The 15,547-nt window shown below is 53.5% G+C and overlaps 1 protein-coding gene across 1 annotated transcript in view; it reads left to right on the top strand.

Annotated features, from left to right (window-relative positions):
• Window positions 1-1,246: 1,246 nt before the first annotated feature.
• Window positions 1,247-15,547, top strand: part of TMEM63C (transmembrane protein 63C) — a gene marked incomplete at both ends in the record, with an annotated part of 29,599 nt that continues 15,298 nt past the window's right edge. Inside the window, 13 exons of the mRNA XM_080708190.1 lie at window positions 1,247-1,393; window positions 1,858-1,937; window positions 2,308-2,389; window positions 5,175-5,212; window positions 7,099-7,241; window positions 7,712-7,760; window positions 9,459-9,567; window positions 11,576-11,649; window positions 12,243-12,323; window positions 12,427-12,550; window positions 13,152-13,285; window positions 14,850-14,972; window positions 15,386-15,539. Of these exons, the coding sequence (XP_080564316.1) occupies window positions 1,247-1,393; window positions 1,858-1,937; window positions 2,308-2,389; window positions 5,175-5,212; window positions 7,099-7,241; window positions 7,712-7,760; window positions 9,459-9,567; window positions 11,576-11,649; window positions 12,243-12,323; window positions 12,427-12,550; window positions 13,152-13,285; window positions 14,850-14,972; window positions 15,386-15,539 (1,338 nt within the window). The remainder of the gene's footprint in view (window positions 1,394-1,857; window positions 1,938-2,307; window positions 2,390-5,174; window positions 5,213-7,098; window positions 7,242-7,711; window positions 7,761-9,458; window positions 9,568-11,575; window positions 11,650-12,242; window positions 12,324-12,426; window positions 12,551-13,151; window positions 13,286-14,849; window positions 14,973-15,385; window positions 15,540-15,547) is intronic.

Genomic DNA, 15,547 nt, shown 5'->3' on the forward strand with positions numbered 1-15,547 from the left:
AGAGGAGAGGAGAGGAGAGGAGAGGAGAGGAGAGGGAGAGAACAGCTCCCCCAAAGGGGAGGGGTCCCGAGAGGGAAAGCCCTGATTGCTGATCCCCCCCAAGAGTCATTTCCCACTGCTTGCAAGTCCACTTTTGGTTAAGGTGACTTTTGGGAATTCTGGGAAGCAGCTCTCAGGATTTGCATAGGATATTTGCAAGTCCTTTGAAGGGTTTCCTTTCAGGAATTGATTAGTAAACAGATGGCTTTTTGAAGCTCTGGCCTTCTTATCTCTGAGCCTTTGGAATTTCAGGTATTTGTCACTTCTCAGGAAACTCAGGAAATTAACTTTTTTTCTACCGAGGCCTTTTCCCTATCTGCCTATTTCCTTTCTATCTCCTCAATGTCACTCCAGCCCTTCCTCATGGTCCTCTATTCCCCTGTCCAGACACAAGGCCTATTTGCCCCCCGCCCCCTGCCCTTAACACACTGGGCTGGCTCGCACACGGGGCCTTTGTCTCTGCACAGAGCACGCTTCCTCACACTGGAGTGATCACCAGTGAACCCCATCTGTAGGAGCATCCCTCAAATACAGCGGTTCTGTCTTCCAAACTGAACTTCTTCACTCTGGGCTCTGCCCTGCCCTATGCGATTTGTCAACATATATAAAAGAAATGCTTCACTGGGAAACCATAGAAAAACCCATCTGGATGTGCATTTTGTGGCTGTTTTTTAAAGAACGGTTGGAGTGGGTACAATAGAACTCTCCCAGGGAACCTGAGCTATTCTGTTGTCTGAGTTTGAGGAGCTGTTAAAGGCTAAGGCTGGTTCCCCCTTAAGAGGTAACTTTCTTGCCCTTCTGTGTGTATGTGTGTACTGAGGATTGAACCCAGGGACATTCTACCTCCAAGCTACATGCCGAGCCCTATTTTATTTTTTATCTGGACACAGGGTCTTGCTAGGCTGCTGAGCGCCTCGCTAAATTGCCAAGGCTGGCTGTTTGAACCTGCAATTCTCCTGTCTCAGCCTCCCAAGTCCTGGGATTATAGGCATGTGACACCATGCCCATCTACCTTCCTTCCTTTACAGAGCAGTCCCAAGTCTGGTGCTGGCCCCTGGACCTGATGTGCCCCGGGTCTGGCCTGGCCAGGACTCTCAGGGCTCATCCCTGCCCCCCTGCTCCCAGCATGCTCCTATGTCTTACAGAGTGAGGAGCAGACCTTGTGTGTGACCCGGACCACCCTGTGCTCCCCAGGCAGCCTTCCAGGATGTCGCAGCCAGAGGGCTTAAGTGCCGGGGGGAAGATACGCAACATAACCGTGGACGAGTGCTTCCAGTCCCGGAGCACCGTCCTCCAGGGGCAGCCCTTTGGGGGCATCCCCACCGTGCTGCTGCTCAACGTCGTCTTGTGGATAGTAAGTCCTGCTGAGGGGGCACACGGTCAGGTCCCAGGTGGGGTGGGCTGTTGAGCTGTCTCAAAGGACACAGCAGAAGCGCCAGTTGCCCAAATGGCCCCAGCCACAGTGATATGAACTACCCGGGCATCCCTTCTGCTTGGGGTGGCCCAGGTGGGAGGACCTCGGGGAAGGAGGAGTGGAGGACCAGGTAGAACTCGTAGGGTTCTCGTCTGGACGCCCTGGTCTTATTGCTCCCAACGTGCCGCCACCTCCTGCAGTCGACAAACTCTGGGCATCCGCTCTGCTTCAGGAGGCTGCTGGCATTAGGAATGCAGACTTGACAGGGACAGCTCCTCGCCATCTGGCAGAGCAGCGGCCCTGGGGACTTTGGGGACAGCGTCTCCCCATGGGAATGCAGGAGGCTTCCCGGGGAAAGGCACCCATGAATCCTCCCGCCCTGTGTTGCTTTTCCTGGTCTGTAGCTCGTCATCCTGCTGTATTCCTTCCTCCGGAAAGCCGCGTGGGACTACGGACGCCTGGCTCTGCTGATGCACAATGACAGGTGAGAAGGGTGTCAGGATGGGTGTGCCCCTCGCTCTTGGGAAGGAATGTTCTGCCCGCCCGGCCGCACGCTGCAGCAGGTGTCCTGTCCGCAGGTGGCAGCCCAGCCCCAGCTGTGGCCCCCACTCTGCCCCTCCCTGCAAGAAGGGGACTTGGAGGGTAGCCATCTCTGGGCACAAGGCCATGTTCTCCTCTGGTCTCAGAATTTCTGGATCCTGTGGCTGGACTCTCAAGGTGCATTGTGCACCTGGCAACAGAGGGGATGCTGTCTGTGCTCAGAGCTGCGTGTCTAGCAGAGGAGCCCGGGCATGACTGCTACTGAGACTTTTTCTCTCCTCTCCCCTCTCCCTGCCTCTCTTCCTGGCTGGCAGCCTGACCTCGCTGATCTATGGGGAGCAGAGTGAGAAGTCGTCCCCCTCAGAGATTTCCTTGGAGATGGAACGCAAGGATAAGGTAAGTGCTGGGAACGAATGGGCCCCTAGGATCCTGATTCTGGGCAGGTGGTCAGTGTGCGCAGGAGGGAGCCAGGCTGGCAGAGGCTCACAGTCAGCTTAGATCCCCCTCGGCCAGAAATTTGACAAAAGTCTTAGTTAATTACAATATGTTAGTGTGTGTGTATGTGTGGTGTTTTATTGGAGATTGAACCCAGGGACATTCTACCCCCAAGCTACCTCCCCACCCTCCCCTTTTTATTTTTTTGTCTTGACACAGGTTCACACTAAGTTCCTGAGTGCCTTCTATGTTGCTGAGGCTGGCCTCCAACTTATGATATGATCCTACTGTCTCAGCCTACAAGAGTGTGCCACCGCTGGGCGTGGTGGCGCACGCTTGTAATCCCTGCTCTTGGGAGGCAGAGACAGGAGGATCGTGCAGGTTTGAAGCCAGCCATGCTGGCTTAAGAGATCCTGTTTCAAAAAAAAATTTAAAAAGTATAAAATAGGTCTGGGAGTGTAGCCCAGAGGTAGGAGAGCTTCCAGGAAGCCCAGTACCACCAAAAAAAAAAAAAAAAAAAAAAAAAAAGTGTGCCTCTATGCCTGGCATCTTTTATTTATTTATTTATTTATTGGTGGTATTGGGCATGGAATTGGGAACTCAGGGGCTTTCTACCTCTGGGCGATACCTCCAGACCTATTTATATTTTATTTGGGGTCTCACTTAGTTGCTGAGAGCCTCACTAAGTAGCTGAGGCTGGCTTCGAACCTGTGCAATCCTCCCATTTCAGCCTCCCAAGTGCGGGGATTACAAACGTGCACCACCATGCCTGACTTCTGGCGTATTTTTTTTAAGTGAAATTTTCTTCTCAAACCTCTAACCCTTCCCACAATCCCAATCCTGCCTCCCCTACTCCCATACTTGGAGCTAAGGACTCACCTCCTCTTTCACATGGAGGATTCCATCCATCAGGCAGGGACTCCCTCATGGCCCCATGTTCGGCTTCCTTCTCTTTCCTGTGGAATGCCAGTTCTCCACTTGAGCTCCTCCATTCATTCGTTCAGCCAGTTACTGGGCAAGCCTGCTGTGTGCTAGTCCTGGCCTGGGAAGCAGGGACAGGGCTGTGAATGCCACAGGCCAGTTCCCGCCTTGTACCGCTTCCTTCCAGGCTGCAGACAACCAGACAGCTGCACGCAGGGTGACTCATGTGCAGGGAGGATGTGACAGCCATGGGAGGGAGCCGTGCCATGGTGGTGGCCAGGGATGGTCCTGGGCAGGTGACATGACCGTGGATCCGAAGGCAGCCGAGGGTACACCCTATGTCCCCTTGCACCCCTGCACTGCCAGTCTCCCTTGTCCACCACAACTGGCCAGGGCGCCCCGTGCCTTGCTGTCCCCATTTTCCCTCCTGTCCCCACTCCTCGTTCCCCTCACTCCACCAGAGCCCCCGGCCATCAGTGGTCGCCTGCCTCTGAATCCAGTGGCCTTTCCTCAGTTCTCATGGTACCTGATCTCTCAAACGTCTGACCCTGTAGCATGTAGACTGTCCATCCTTCTTCAACCGGCACTTCCAGCTGCCTCTGTGACATCAAACTCTGTGGGGTTTTCTTTGACTTCTCTGTCTCCTTTGCAGGCTCCTCCTCCTCCTAGAATCCCCCCCAGCTCATTCCAACCCCTCCCCCTCACTCTCTCCTGAGCAGTGACATCCGCACTCACAACCTCATTTGCCATCACTAAACCAATACCTCTGAATTTCTATCTCACTAATTCAGTCTCTGAGTTCCAGCCCTGCATCCAATGTCCTTTTGGAGCCATGGGCCCCAACTTGCCTTCATAGGCACCTTCCCATGGACCCTCTAGGATCCCCTCAACCTCTTTATAGCCCAGGCTGACTTTTCCCACCACCAGAAACTCCAGACAGCAAGTTGACAAGAAAAGCATCTTCAGTACGACAGGACTCTTACATGTAAAAGCAGAAACCCGGCTCAAACTTGGACAATTTGTGGCTCAAGTGTGGGGAAATTCAAGACTAGCGGCTTCTGCAGGCACAGCTAGACCAATGAAGCCCTGCACTGCCTGTGGGACTCCTCTCTGGTTTGTCCTCTGAGCTGGATTTATCCTCAGACGAGCTCTCTGCTCACCATCAAAGATGGCACCAAACCTCTGCAGGCTTCATGGAGGAGGAGGAGGAGGAGGAGGAGGGGGAGGAGGAGAACAGCTTCTCTCTCTCCCAACACTCATATCAATCCCAAGAGAAGTGGGGGGGTGGGGAGCAAGGGATTGAACCCAGAAACATTCTAGCTCTGAGCTACATCCCCAACCCTATTTTATTTTTTACCTAGAAAAAGGGTTTCCCTAGATTGATGTGCATTTCTACTTTCTGAGGCTATCCTTCTGTCTCAGCTTCCCAAGTACTGGGATGACAGGCATGCTCCACCACGCCCATCTCCCAGAGAGCTTTAATTTTCCCCATTTGGATCATGTTCCCATTAACGACCTGATCACCAGAGTCAAACCCCTCTTTGATGGACAGCCCACAGGACCACATTTGTCCTGGAGGGGCTTTTTATCAGAAGGAAGAGACCAGGGACAGACAGGAATCGGCAGGCATTCTTTCTGGAGTTCTCTCTGACGGCCAGTCCTGGATGACGGGGTGTCCGCTTACTTCAGGAGACATGTCCCTCAGCAGTCACCCCGATTCCACATGGAGCCTTGGGCTTTTTCCTGGAAGGAGGCCCTTCCCGGACACTGCAGTGGCGGCCTGGGTCCCCAGGGCTGTTTCTCACTTTCTCTTCTTTTTCTCCAGCGCTTCTACTCCTGGTTCTTCAACAGCATAACCATGAAGTAAGTACCTGTGCTCTGAACCCCTGTGACAGTGTTGCCTTGGGGTGGGAGGGTGGAGAGGAGAAGTCGCTCATGAGAATTAGCGGCCCCACTGCCGGGACGACAGGCCCGAGCTCGCCCCATCTCCTACCTCAGCCATTGCAAGGAAAGGGTGGTTTCTGGGGTTACGGCTGGTGAAAGGGAACGGACATGGCCTACGGCTTATGCCACCCCTGTCACAGCCCATGCATATAAAATGACTCTGTGAGCTCCACACCAGGAATAGAAATCCTTTCTGCGTGCTGTTTTCTTGATTTTTCTCTTTCTTTCTTTCTTCCTTTCTTTCTTTCTTCTTTCACAGTACTGGGGATGGAATACAGGGGCATTCTACCTCCGAGTGACACCCCCAGCCCTATTTTTATTCTTTATTGCAACAGGGTCTTCTCACTGAGGTACAAAGGGCCTCACTAAGTAGCTGAGGCTGTCCTCAAATGACAGTCTTGTCTCAGCCTCCCAGATGCTGGGATTACAAGCGTGCACCATCACGCCCGGCTGTTTTCTTGATTTCTGTGCACATCATTCATTGTACTTGTCAAGAAGAACAAACACATAAGGCAGAGGACAGACTTGCTCTCTGTTTCCATGGTGGAGAGGGACAGCCCATGCCCGCTGCAGCTTCCATATTTTTGCTACCTGGCCTTGGGTGCTTCATTACAGTAATCCTAACTTTATAAAGAAAAGAGGTCTATGTGGCCCACAGTTCTGGAGGTTCAAGGGTACAATGCTGGCTTTGATGAGGATGTCATGGTAAATGGTACACACAAAAGCAAAATTACATTGTAAGATAGGAATCCCTGAGTCCAGATCAGCCTCCCCCCCACTTGCTGTTCAATGCAGGGCCTCACACATGCTAAGCAAACACTCTGCCATGAAGCTATACCCCCAGCCCTAGGTTCAGACTTTTCTGAACAACTCACCCTTATAGAAACTAAGCTAGGGGCCCCATGGGAACTACCTTCTGATGGCAGTGCCTCCAAAGATAAGATGACCTCCCCTTAGGTCCCACCTCTTAAAGGTCCACTTAACATGGACCTGTTAACATGGCCACACTGGAGACCAGGTGTCCAACACATGAGCCCTTGGGAGACAAACCACGGCAGTACGTGTAAACATTTGGAGCTTGTCTCTTCAGGGACCAGGATCTGATGCACCCTCCAAGACTGTGCACCTGGCTATAGGTTCCTGGGTTTAGCAAGTTCATGACTGATAGTCAGGGGCACAGTGGCAAATTATCCAGTTCCTTGCATGGAGAACTGGGAAGAATGAGTCCACCCAAGCTGAGCACATCCTCAGGTGTAGGAGGAGAGGAGTTCGCAGAGATAGTCAGATGCTGACTTTCTGGATTTTCTCCACTGCCCACTGGGGTGTGTGTGTGTATTCTTGTGTCCATTTTACTTTTGATAGACATTTAAGGTGTTTCCAGATGTTGGACATGTAACAAATATTGTATCTATGATATTCTTACACATGTCTCTTGATGCACGTCATGAATTCTTGCTGGGTAAAACCTAGGCATGAAATTGCTAGGTCACAGAGTGTGCTATATTTGATTTCAGTAGATAAGGCCAACTGTTCTCCAGTGTGGCTGGCACAGTGTATATATCCAAGAGGGCAAGAGAGCTCCTACACCCTCTCAACACCTGGCACTGTCTACCCTTCTCACTTTGGCCAGCCTGGCACTGTGCAGTATTATCTTGTGGTTCTCAGGTCTTCCCTGAAGAAGAAGAAGGGCAGAGTTTCCAAAACAGTTGGGTTGGTCATCTTCCCTCACTTTCCTCCACCTCCCTCCCACTGAATCTCTGGCTACGTTGGCTCCTGAAGCACATTCTTGTCTGTGTCTCTTCCAGGAACCAGGATCTGATTAACAAATGTGGGGACGATGCGCGCATCTACGTCATGTTCCAGTACCACCTCATCATCTTTGTATTAATCCTCTGCATCCCTTCCTTGGGCATCATTTTGCCCATCAACTATACTGGAAATGTTCTGGGTAGGCAGGGCTCAGCAGGCCTGGAGCCATGAGACCTGAAAGGAAGCTTGGTAGGCTGGACAGGAGTTGGGCATTGGGGATTCAGACCCTCCTCTAGAAGGTAGTTGTCGATTGACCTTCCCAGGCCATATTTCAGTTCTTTCTCATGGAGGCTGGAGATGATCCTGTCTCTGATTGACCGAGGGCTTGGCGCAGAGCAGGCCCAGTTGGGTATGGAACCACGGGTTAACTCATGAGCCCACAGCACAGTGGCCTTGGAGGCCCTTTGGAGACATGTGGCCCACTGCAGAGGTCCCTGAACTCGACTACCTGGGAAGAGGATGTTTGGGTTGGAACCGGAAGGAAGAGCAGGATGTAGGAAGGCATCTCTAAATCCGGAGCTTTGGTTCAGCAACCTTGAGTTCTAGTGCCCCGCCCTCACTATCACAATGCCAGTCTCAAAGCTAATACTTTTTTTTTTTTCCTTTCAGACTGGAATAGCCACTTTGGCCGGACCACCATTGTCAATGTCTCCACAGAGTAGGTACCTGATCTTTTACCTCCTGTCCTACTGGCTGGGCATTGGTGGGCAGAGAAGGTCCAGTGTGTGGGCTTGTAATGTGGGTGTGCTGTGCTAGGGAGAGCGGCCTGGTTTCCCTGGGAAGCCAGGCCCTGAGTGGGATACCAGAAGTTGCATTCTCTTGCTGGGCCAGGGCTCTTGGTGATTCAGTGCCCCCCTCTGTCATGAGTAGAATGCAAATGAGCTGCTGCTGAGGACTGGAGAAAATGCCTCTAGGTACTTATATCCAGCTCCTAGGGGCAGAGACCCTGTGGCTAGGACAGGATTAAGATGTCCCCAGCCCAACCATGAATTCAAATCAGCCCTCCTATAATCAAATGAACCATGGACCTGCCAGTTCTCCCCCTCCAATCCCATAGTGGGACAGAGGAATCGTACAACAGGTACAAGCCCCAGCTCCACCATTCACTAGCTCTGGATCTGGGGTGCTGCGCCCTCCCCTGCTGAGCTCCAGTTCTTGTCCATGGAAGGGGTGTCTATTGGACATTATCTCTAAGACCCTCATCACAGTTTAAGAAACTGTGGGTTTCAACATCAGCCAACCTGATTGGAGGTCAAACTGTACTGAGTTCAGTGTGCCCTGCCAGTCCAGGCTGAGGCCCTCTCGGCATCTTGTCCAGGTTTGGCCGGCCTCCTGACAGCTGCAGAAGCAGTTCCTGCAGCTGTGGGTGGGTACCACACTCCTGCCCTCCCTGCCCTGCCCTTCTGCCCTGAACCCCACCAAATACCTCAGGGCAGCGGGCTTAGTACAAACTCTCCCATCGGCAAAACAGTGCAGCACCCTTTCCCATCCCACTGCAGCAGCCCCTTGCTGGGTGGCCCTGACCCAAGAAGAACCGCCAGCTTCTTCCCTAGGTACCAGCCCGACTCACACAAAGTGAATCCTAAAGAGAGCAGCAAAGAGCCTTGTTGTGCACGATCCATGCTAGTGGAGAGCTGGGGTATTCCCTCCAGCCCGTGGTCCTGGACCTCTGTAGAAACTGAGCAAAGGTGTCTAGCTGGGCGGGAGAGGCAGTCTGCAGGCCAGAGCTTGGGGCCGGGAGCAGAGATGTCTTGACGTGAGGCATCGTTGCTGCCTCCAGCCAGGCCACACAGGTGGGCCCTGCTTCTGGACAGTCATTCTGTCCTTGGGATGCCTTGGGACAGCATCTGGGAGCCACAGCAGAGATGGACAGCTGGCCCAGATGCCCCTGCCCTCCCAGCCCTGGGTGGGGGCTGAGTGAGTCTGCCTGGCCCTCCTGCCCTGTGTTCACATGTGACTTTGGGCCTCCTTCCGTTGGGCTGCGGGGCAGCATGGGGGAAAGCATTTAAGCAGGTCAGCGACTCTGGTTCTCCTCCAGGGTGTCCGGGTAGTCTCTTCCACACTGGCCCATTGCCCTCTGGGTAAAATGCAGGTGACTGCTGAACCACCTACAGGGCTTTGGGAGTCTGGGGGAAATGCTCATCCTGGATCTGGTGATAGTAAGCCCTCAATAAGTGTTTGCCCTCACTAGCCGGAGTCAGGCCCCCCGACCACCACTGCCACCCCCTTCAGGGGGTCTGGGAGTTGAGGCTTCAAGAGGGTAGTCTTGGAGGTCCAGGGACACTGGTGGCAGTGGGGCCTGGGGAGGCCCGGGGGGTGGGCTGCAGGGAGGCCGACCCCTGCTCTGCCTCTGCAGGAGTAGCTTCCTGTGGCTGCACAGCATCTTCGCCTTCCTGTATTTCCTCACCAACTTCCTTTCCATGGCTCACCACTGCTTGGGGTTTGTGCCCAAGAAGAACCAAAAGGTAAGTAGGTGAAGAGCGCCCTCTCCTGCTGGGCCAGCCACCCCCAGACTCAGAGAAGTCCCAGCTTGGCATGCCATGGGCAAGGTCCTTCCTGAGCAGGGGTAAGCTCCTCCTCCTCTTACCTGGTAGGCGGATGCTGCTCCTCTGTGCTCCCACCCCTCCTCCCACCCCTGCACAGCCATCCTGGTTGTGCCATAGAAACTGTTCGCACTGGGTGGTAAACCGCTGCTGCCCGTCCATCCCTCTCTTCTGTCTACTTCCCACCCTGCTCCTCCACTGCCTGGGCCATTTTCCAAGGCCCCTTAGACCTCCCGTCCACAAACTAAAACTACTTGGATCAGCAGGGGCCTCCGTGCCGAGTGCTCAGAGCCCCCGCTGCCCACTCTAGCCATGCCAGGACTCGCCCTCTGCAATCCCTCTGAGGTCATAGGCCCCTGTGCTGCCCCTGTTGTCTCTATTATCTTGGCCCCAGTGACCCCCTTCCCACCTCCCAGGCACCTCCTGAGACCAGGACTTTAGTAGCATTTATATATAAGGTGGTTTCAGGAAGGGCCAGTGGGGAGCAGGGGCCTAAGGGGCATGAGAAGGCAGCCTGTAGAGGTGAGTGTCCAGGAACAGCGCCCCAATGTGGGCACCTTGGCTCCACCCTCAGCCTGTCAAAGGTTCAGTGGTGTGTGGTCTGCGCTTCCCGGGCCATCCATCCTCAACAACTGACTCATTTTAACTTGCCACAGAATGTAGATCCACATCCTCCCAAAAGCTAGCCCAGTGCTTCAGCCTACCAGAAATGGAGGTGTCTGGACTCATGATCTGACTGGACTCGGCTACTTTAGCTTTTCTTATTGTTACCAGACATTTTTGCCAAGACCCTGTCTCTTGCAGTACAGTTTTCCAGACTGTCATCTTGAAGGTGGCAGCTTCGGAAGGCATTTCCCTCCCACACAATAAAGTAGGACGCTTAGGGGAGGCTTCCCCATCCTCTCCCCAGAGTCTTGCTTGTCAGTTTCTCCTTACTGTAACAAAATACCTGAGGTAGTCAGCTTCAAATTCCAGGTGTGGTGGCACACACTGTAATCACAGTACTTGGGAGGCTGAAACAGGAGGACTGCAGTTTGTAGCCAGCCTCAGCAACTTGTCAAGGTTCTCCACAATTTAGTGAGATCTTGTTTTAAAATAAAAGTAAAATAGGGCTGGAGGTGTAGTTCAGATGTAGAATGCTCCTGGGTTCAATCTCCAGTACTAAAACAAAGAACACAAACACACACATAGGGCTGGGAGTGAAGCTCGGAGATAGAATGCCCCTTTATGGTGGGAACAAGAAGCAGAGGAAGCTTCTCACCTTATGGCGGCTCAAACAAAAAGAGAGAAACAGGAGGGTCCAAGGTCCCATATCTACTGTGAGGACACAACCTCAGGAACCTGAGACCTCCACTAGGCCCCACCTCTTAAAAATTTCCACTACCTCTCAAAAGCACCAAGTTAAGGACTAAGCCTTTAACTCATGGGCCTTTGGGGGACGTTCCAGATCCAAACTATAGCACTTGCTCACTCCCCAACCCTCCCGCCCCATCTAATATTAAGGATTTCCCTGGTGACGTAGGGCTGGAATGGTGGGAATTACAGGGAGACCACAATTCCTGGTGGGGATGCACGAGCAGCACGTGGATATGAGCCGCTCTTTCCAATCACAGAGCTCTGGTCCTCTGCCTGGGCCTGTCTGCAGGCTTCTGGCTCCTTACCCCTTGACTTCAGCTGTCTGTGTCAGGGACCCAATAGCCGGGGCACAGAGATTGAGTGAGGCACAGCCTGCTGACCTCAGGGCTGCGTGGTTCAGCTGGGATGCCTAGGCTGGAGGAACCAGCACTTGCCCCCATAGCGGGGAGGCCCTGGGCATCAGGCAGCCTGGTGTGAGCAGAAGGCCTGCTCGCCAGGGGCTCTGGGCCCCCCAGAGACCAGACATCTGGAGTCCCTTTGCAAGCACAGTCCCCTCTCCATTCCCCCCACCCAGGTCACCAGGACACTAATGATCACCTATGTGCCCAAAGACATCCAAGACCCGGAGATCATTATCAAGCATTTCCAGTAAGTGGGGTGAATGGCTGAGGCTGCACCTGCTCCTCAGGTGGAGACGAGTTAGCACGGCATGCTGGGGCAAGGGACACCCCAGGGGCTGACACTCTCAGCGCAGGGTCAGCTTTTCAGAACAGGGTGGGCTGCTGGGGTTGGGGCAGGGTTTCTGAAGCCAGGGACTTCCTGCATGGCATGGGGTGAGGCAGAAGATGCTTTCTTTTATCCTGTGGCTTTAGCTATAGAGCGCAGAAGCCCCTTTACCATCTCTGTCTAGGGCATCTTGAGACCTCTTCCGGGACCCTTAGTTCCTGGTTCTAGGGACACTGTTCACTGTACTCATTCTCTCTCATGAGCAACTCTTTCCTGGGTCCCTGGTCATTGGAGCCCTGCCCCCAGCCATGTCCTGGTCCACCTAGGAAGGATGTGCTACAGGTCATATTCACCAGGGCTCAAACCCTAAAAGGAGTTTGGCGTTAGGGACAAGGATGGATTCTTTCATTCCCAGAGGTGGGAACCCCAGGCAGCTGAGCCACCTAGCCCTGTGGGTCAGCACGCTGGCCAGGGGGCCCCACAGGCCAGCTCAACATCTGTGTTTGTGACTACAGTGAGGCCTATCCGGGGTGCGTGGTGACCAGAGTCCACTTCTGCTATGACGTCAGGAACCTGATCGACTTGGATGACCAGAGGTCAGGCGATAGCCATGCCTGTCCAGACCTGGGGTGGGATGCAAGGGGAGGGTGGGACTCAGCTGGCCCCTGACCTCCTTCCCCCGCTGCTCACCGCTGGCAGGCGCCATGCCATGAGGGGCCGGCTCTACTACACGGCCAAGGCCAAGAAGACTGGAAAGGCGATGATCAGGATCCATCCCTGCTCCCGCCTCTGCTTCTGCAAGTGCTGGACCTGCTTCAAGGAGGTAACTGGCTGGAGCCCTGGGCTCCAGGCTCGTTCTTGGTCCACATCCTCCCGCCCTGGGCTCCCTCAGGTCTGCCCAGGGCTTCAGCATGAGCTCTGCCCTCCCTTTCCACCATGTTCTTCCTCCCTGTTGAGCTTCTAGAGGAGCTAAAATCTTTCTGGGGCCACTCTCAGGGCAACTTAGGGAGTCTTGCTCTGGTTCCCTTCCAACCTTGGACAGAAGGACCAGAGGGGACATGGCAGGCTGCAGTACTCTGCCAACCCTCAGGCTTCCAAAGAGCTATGGAGGGACCCAGTGAAGACAACAGGCTCTGCCTTATCCCCCAACCACAGTGGCTAGGGGCAGGGGTCTCAGGACTTGGACTCCTACTTCAGGCCAGGACTGGCCTCCAACTAGACCAGAAAGGAAGCACCTCTTCCCACGACAAAGCTACATTTCGGTTGCTCTCCGGGGTCTCCTGCCCCACCGTGCCTCACCGTCCCCAGATCTAAGGGCAGGGCGTGAATTGCAGAGCCAGCCTCTGGCCCTCTGAGGTGCTACATGGAGTGAGGCTTCCCGGGGTGCCTGCCTCCCCAGCTCTGAGGGCTGCCTCCTCCCCCAGGTAGACGCAGAGCAGTATTACAGTGAGCTGGAGGAGCAGCTAACGGATGAGTTCAATGCCGAGCTCAACCGTGTTCGGCTGAAGCGTCTCGACCTGATCTTTGTCACGTTCCAGGACTCCAGGATGGTGAACCGGTGAGTGCAGGGCTGCAGCTTGCACCCCCGCCACGCACAGCCCCAGGGTCCACCCATCCTCTCTTGCCCCCATTCCAGACCTCCCACTCCAGACCTTGAGAGGAGAGAGAGCCTCCCCTCAGCCGCATATTCTGACCTTCCCTCCTTCCCGCTCCTCACAGGCAGCCCCCGTCTTGCTTCTCAGAGCCTGGCCACATGCATTCCCCCAACTGCCAGAGTGGGTTCAGCCCATCTCCAGGGCAGTCCAGAGCCTGGGCTCCACCCTCCATGTGTCCTTGCTTCAGTACAGAGGTGGCCAGCCTAGCCTTTGACCTCTCACTTCCTCTTCCGGATCTTGCCAGGCGTGGTAACCACGTTGCCTTTGGCGTAGACACAGCACCCCTATCCTCACAAGTGAGCCTGGGAGGAGCCTGACTTGCCCTTTCTTTCCTACAGCAGACTGCAGGCCTCCCCTGGGTCACAGCCCTCCAGCCCCCTCTCTATTCTGTCTCACTTCCACAGGGAATGGGTTAGGTCTACTCTGGAACTCTCCAGAAGGATCCTCAGGACTGCGCTAAATCGATGGAAGCTTTAGAATCAGTTTCTGAAGAATCGTGGGGGCCCTCCTCCTCTGTCTGATTGGACTTCTTATCTGTCCAGTTTGTTACTGACAGATGCCCTGTCCACCTCCCAGAAGGTTCACAGGGGGATATATATATAATGTATATATATATATAGAGAGAGAGATACATTATATATACATTATATCTATCTCTCTATAGATATACATTATATATAGCTAGCCATACATTATAGATATAGATAGATACAGATATACATTATATCTATCTATATATATATATATACACACACATAATAAATAATATATAACATATAAATGGGGATATAACACACACACACGTAAAACCTCCAAAATGGTTAACAAGGGATATATATGCATATGTATATAATATTAGTTAATATTTATAGTAGATATATAATCGATTTTATGTGTATGTATTATATAAAGCAATACCTCCATAAGATAATACTGTTCATTTCCCAAGACATTACTACTAGTAGCCATATCAGAGGCTTAGCTACAGCAGAATATGAGTTAGATGGGCTCCAGCGCCCGTGCCCGTCCCTTTGGCTCTGTCTTGAAGCACCTTACTTTAGGAGCCTGTGCAATCCATGTTCTATTAGTCACCAGTGAGCACAGTGCCAGGCACACGGGACGAATTCAATAATCAGGAGCTATCGATAGCAAGATGAGGCTAAAATTAGCACCTTCCTAACAACCTCCAAGGAAGCCGGTGCTAGTGTGCTGCCACTGCTGATGAGGGGAAGGCGGGATTTCAGAACTGTGTTCTCCCTTCTCTTTCTGAACATCTAAGTCCTTCAGTGTCCTGCCCCTCCAGATGCTTTTTCTAAGGCCTACCCCTCAGGTCCTGGGGGACATATCCAAGGCCTCAATGTTCCTCAGCAAGTGGAGAGTCCCACAGTGGGACCCCAACATGCGACCCTTCTAAGCTCATTCTCCCACTTCATACCTCTGTCTCTTCCCTCTCTCCTGTCTCTACAGCATCCAGGAAGATTACAAGTATATCCAGTGTGGTGTGTACCCCCAGCAGTCCTCAGTGACCACCATCGTCAAATCCTACTACTGGAGAGTCACTAATGCCCCACACCCCAAGGACATTATCTGGTAAGCCTCCTCTGACCTTCCCATCTCCTCAGAGCTCCTCTGAGACTGAAGAAGGCAGCAGGTCAGGGCCTCCTGTCCCCACCTCATGGCCCAACAGAGACTCCGTGGGGACCAGGCCCAGCGCTGCGCAAATAAAGCTCCCGAGAGACTGTGCCATGCACCTCCTGACACCACAGTCTCTGCCTACCTACCTTCCCCAACCAACCCTTGGAGAAAATGTTTTTCCTGCAGAAAAGACTCATCCATTTTTTGCTCACCTGTGAGACATGCGCCAGGCGGTCACAAATGGCGTTGCCTCAGGGGAAGGCCGAGCAGCCCATTGCACGCAGGGGGCTGGATGAGACCAGGGCAGCCTGGGTCCACAGCTGGCACTCGGGGCCCTAAGTGCGCTTCCCTGCTCCATCCCTCCCCAGGAAGCACCTGTCCATCCGCCGCTTCAATTGGTGGGCCCGCTTTATCGCAATCAACACCTTCCTCTTCTTCCTCTTCTTCTTTCTCACCACGCCTGCCATCATCATCAACACCATCGACATGTACAACGTCACCCGCCCCATCGAGAAGCTGCAGGTGCCTCC

The sequence above is a fragment of the Muscardinus avellanarius genome (genome assembly GCF_963383645.1).
Source record: "Muscardinus avellanarius genome assembly, chromosome: 12".
NCBI classification, from domain to species: domain Eukaryota; kingdom Metazoa; phylum Chordata; class Mammalia; order Rodentia; family Gliridae; genus Muscardinus; species Muscardinus avellanarius.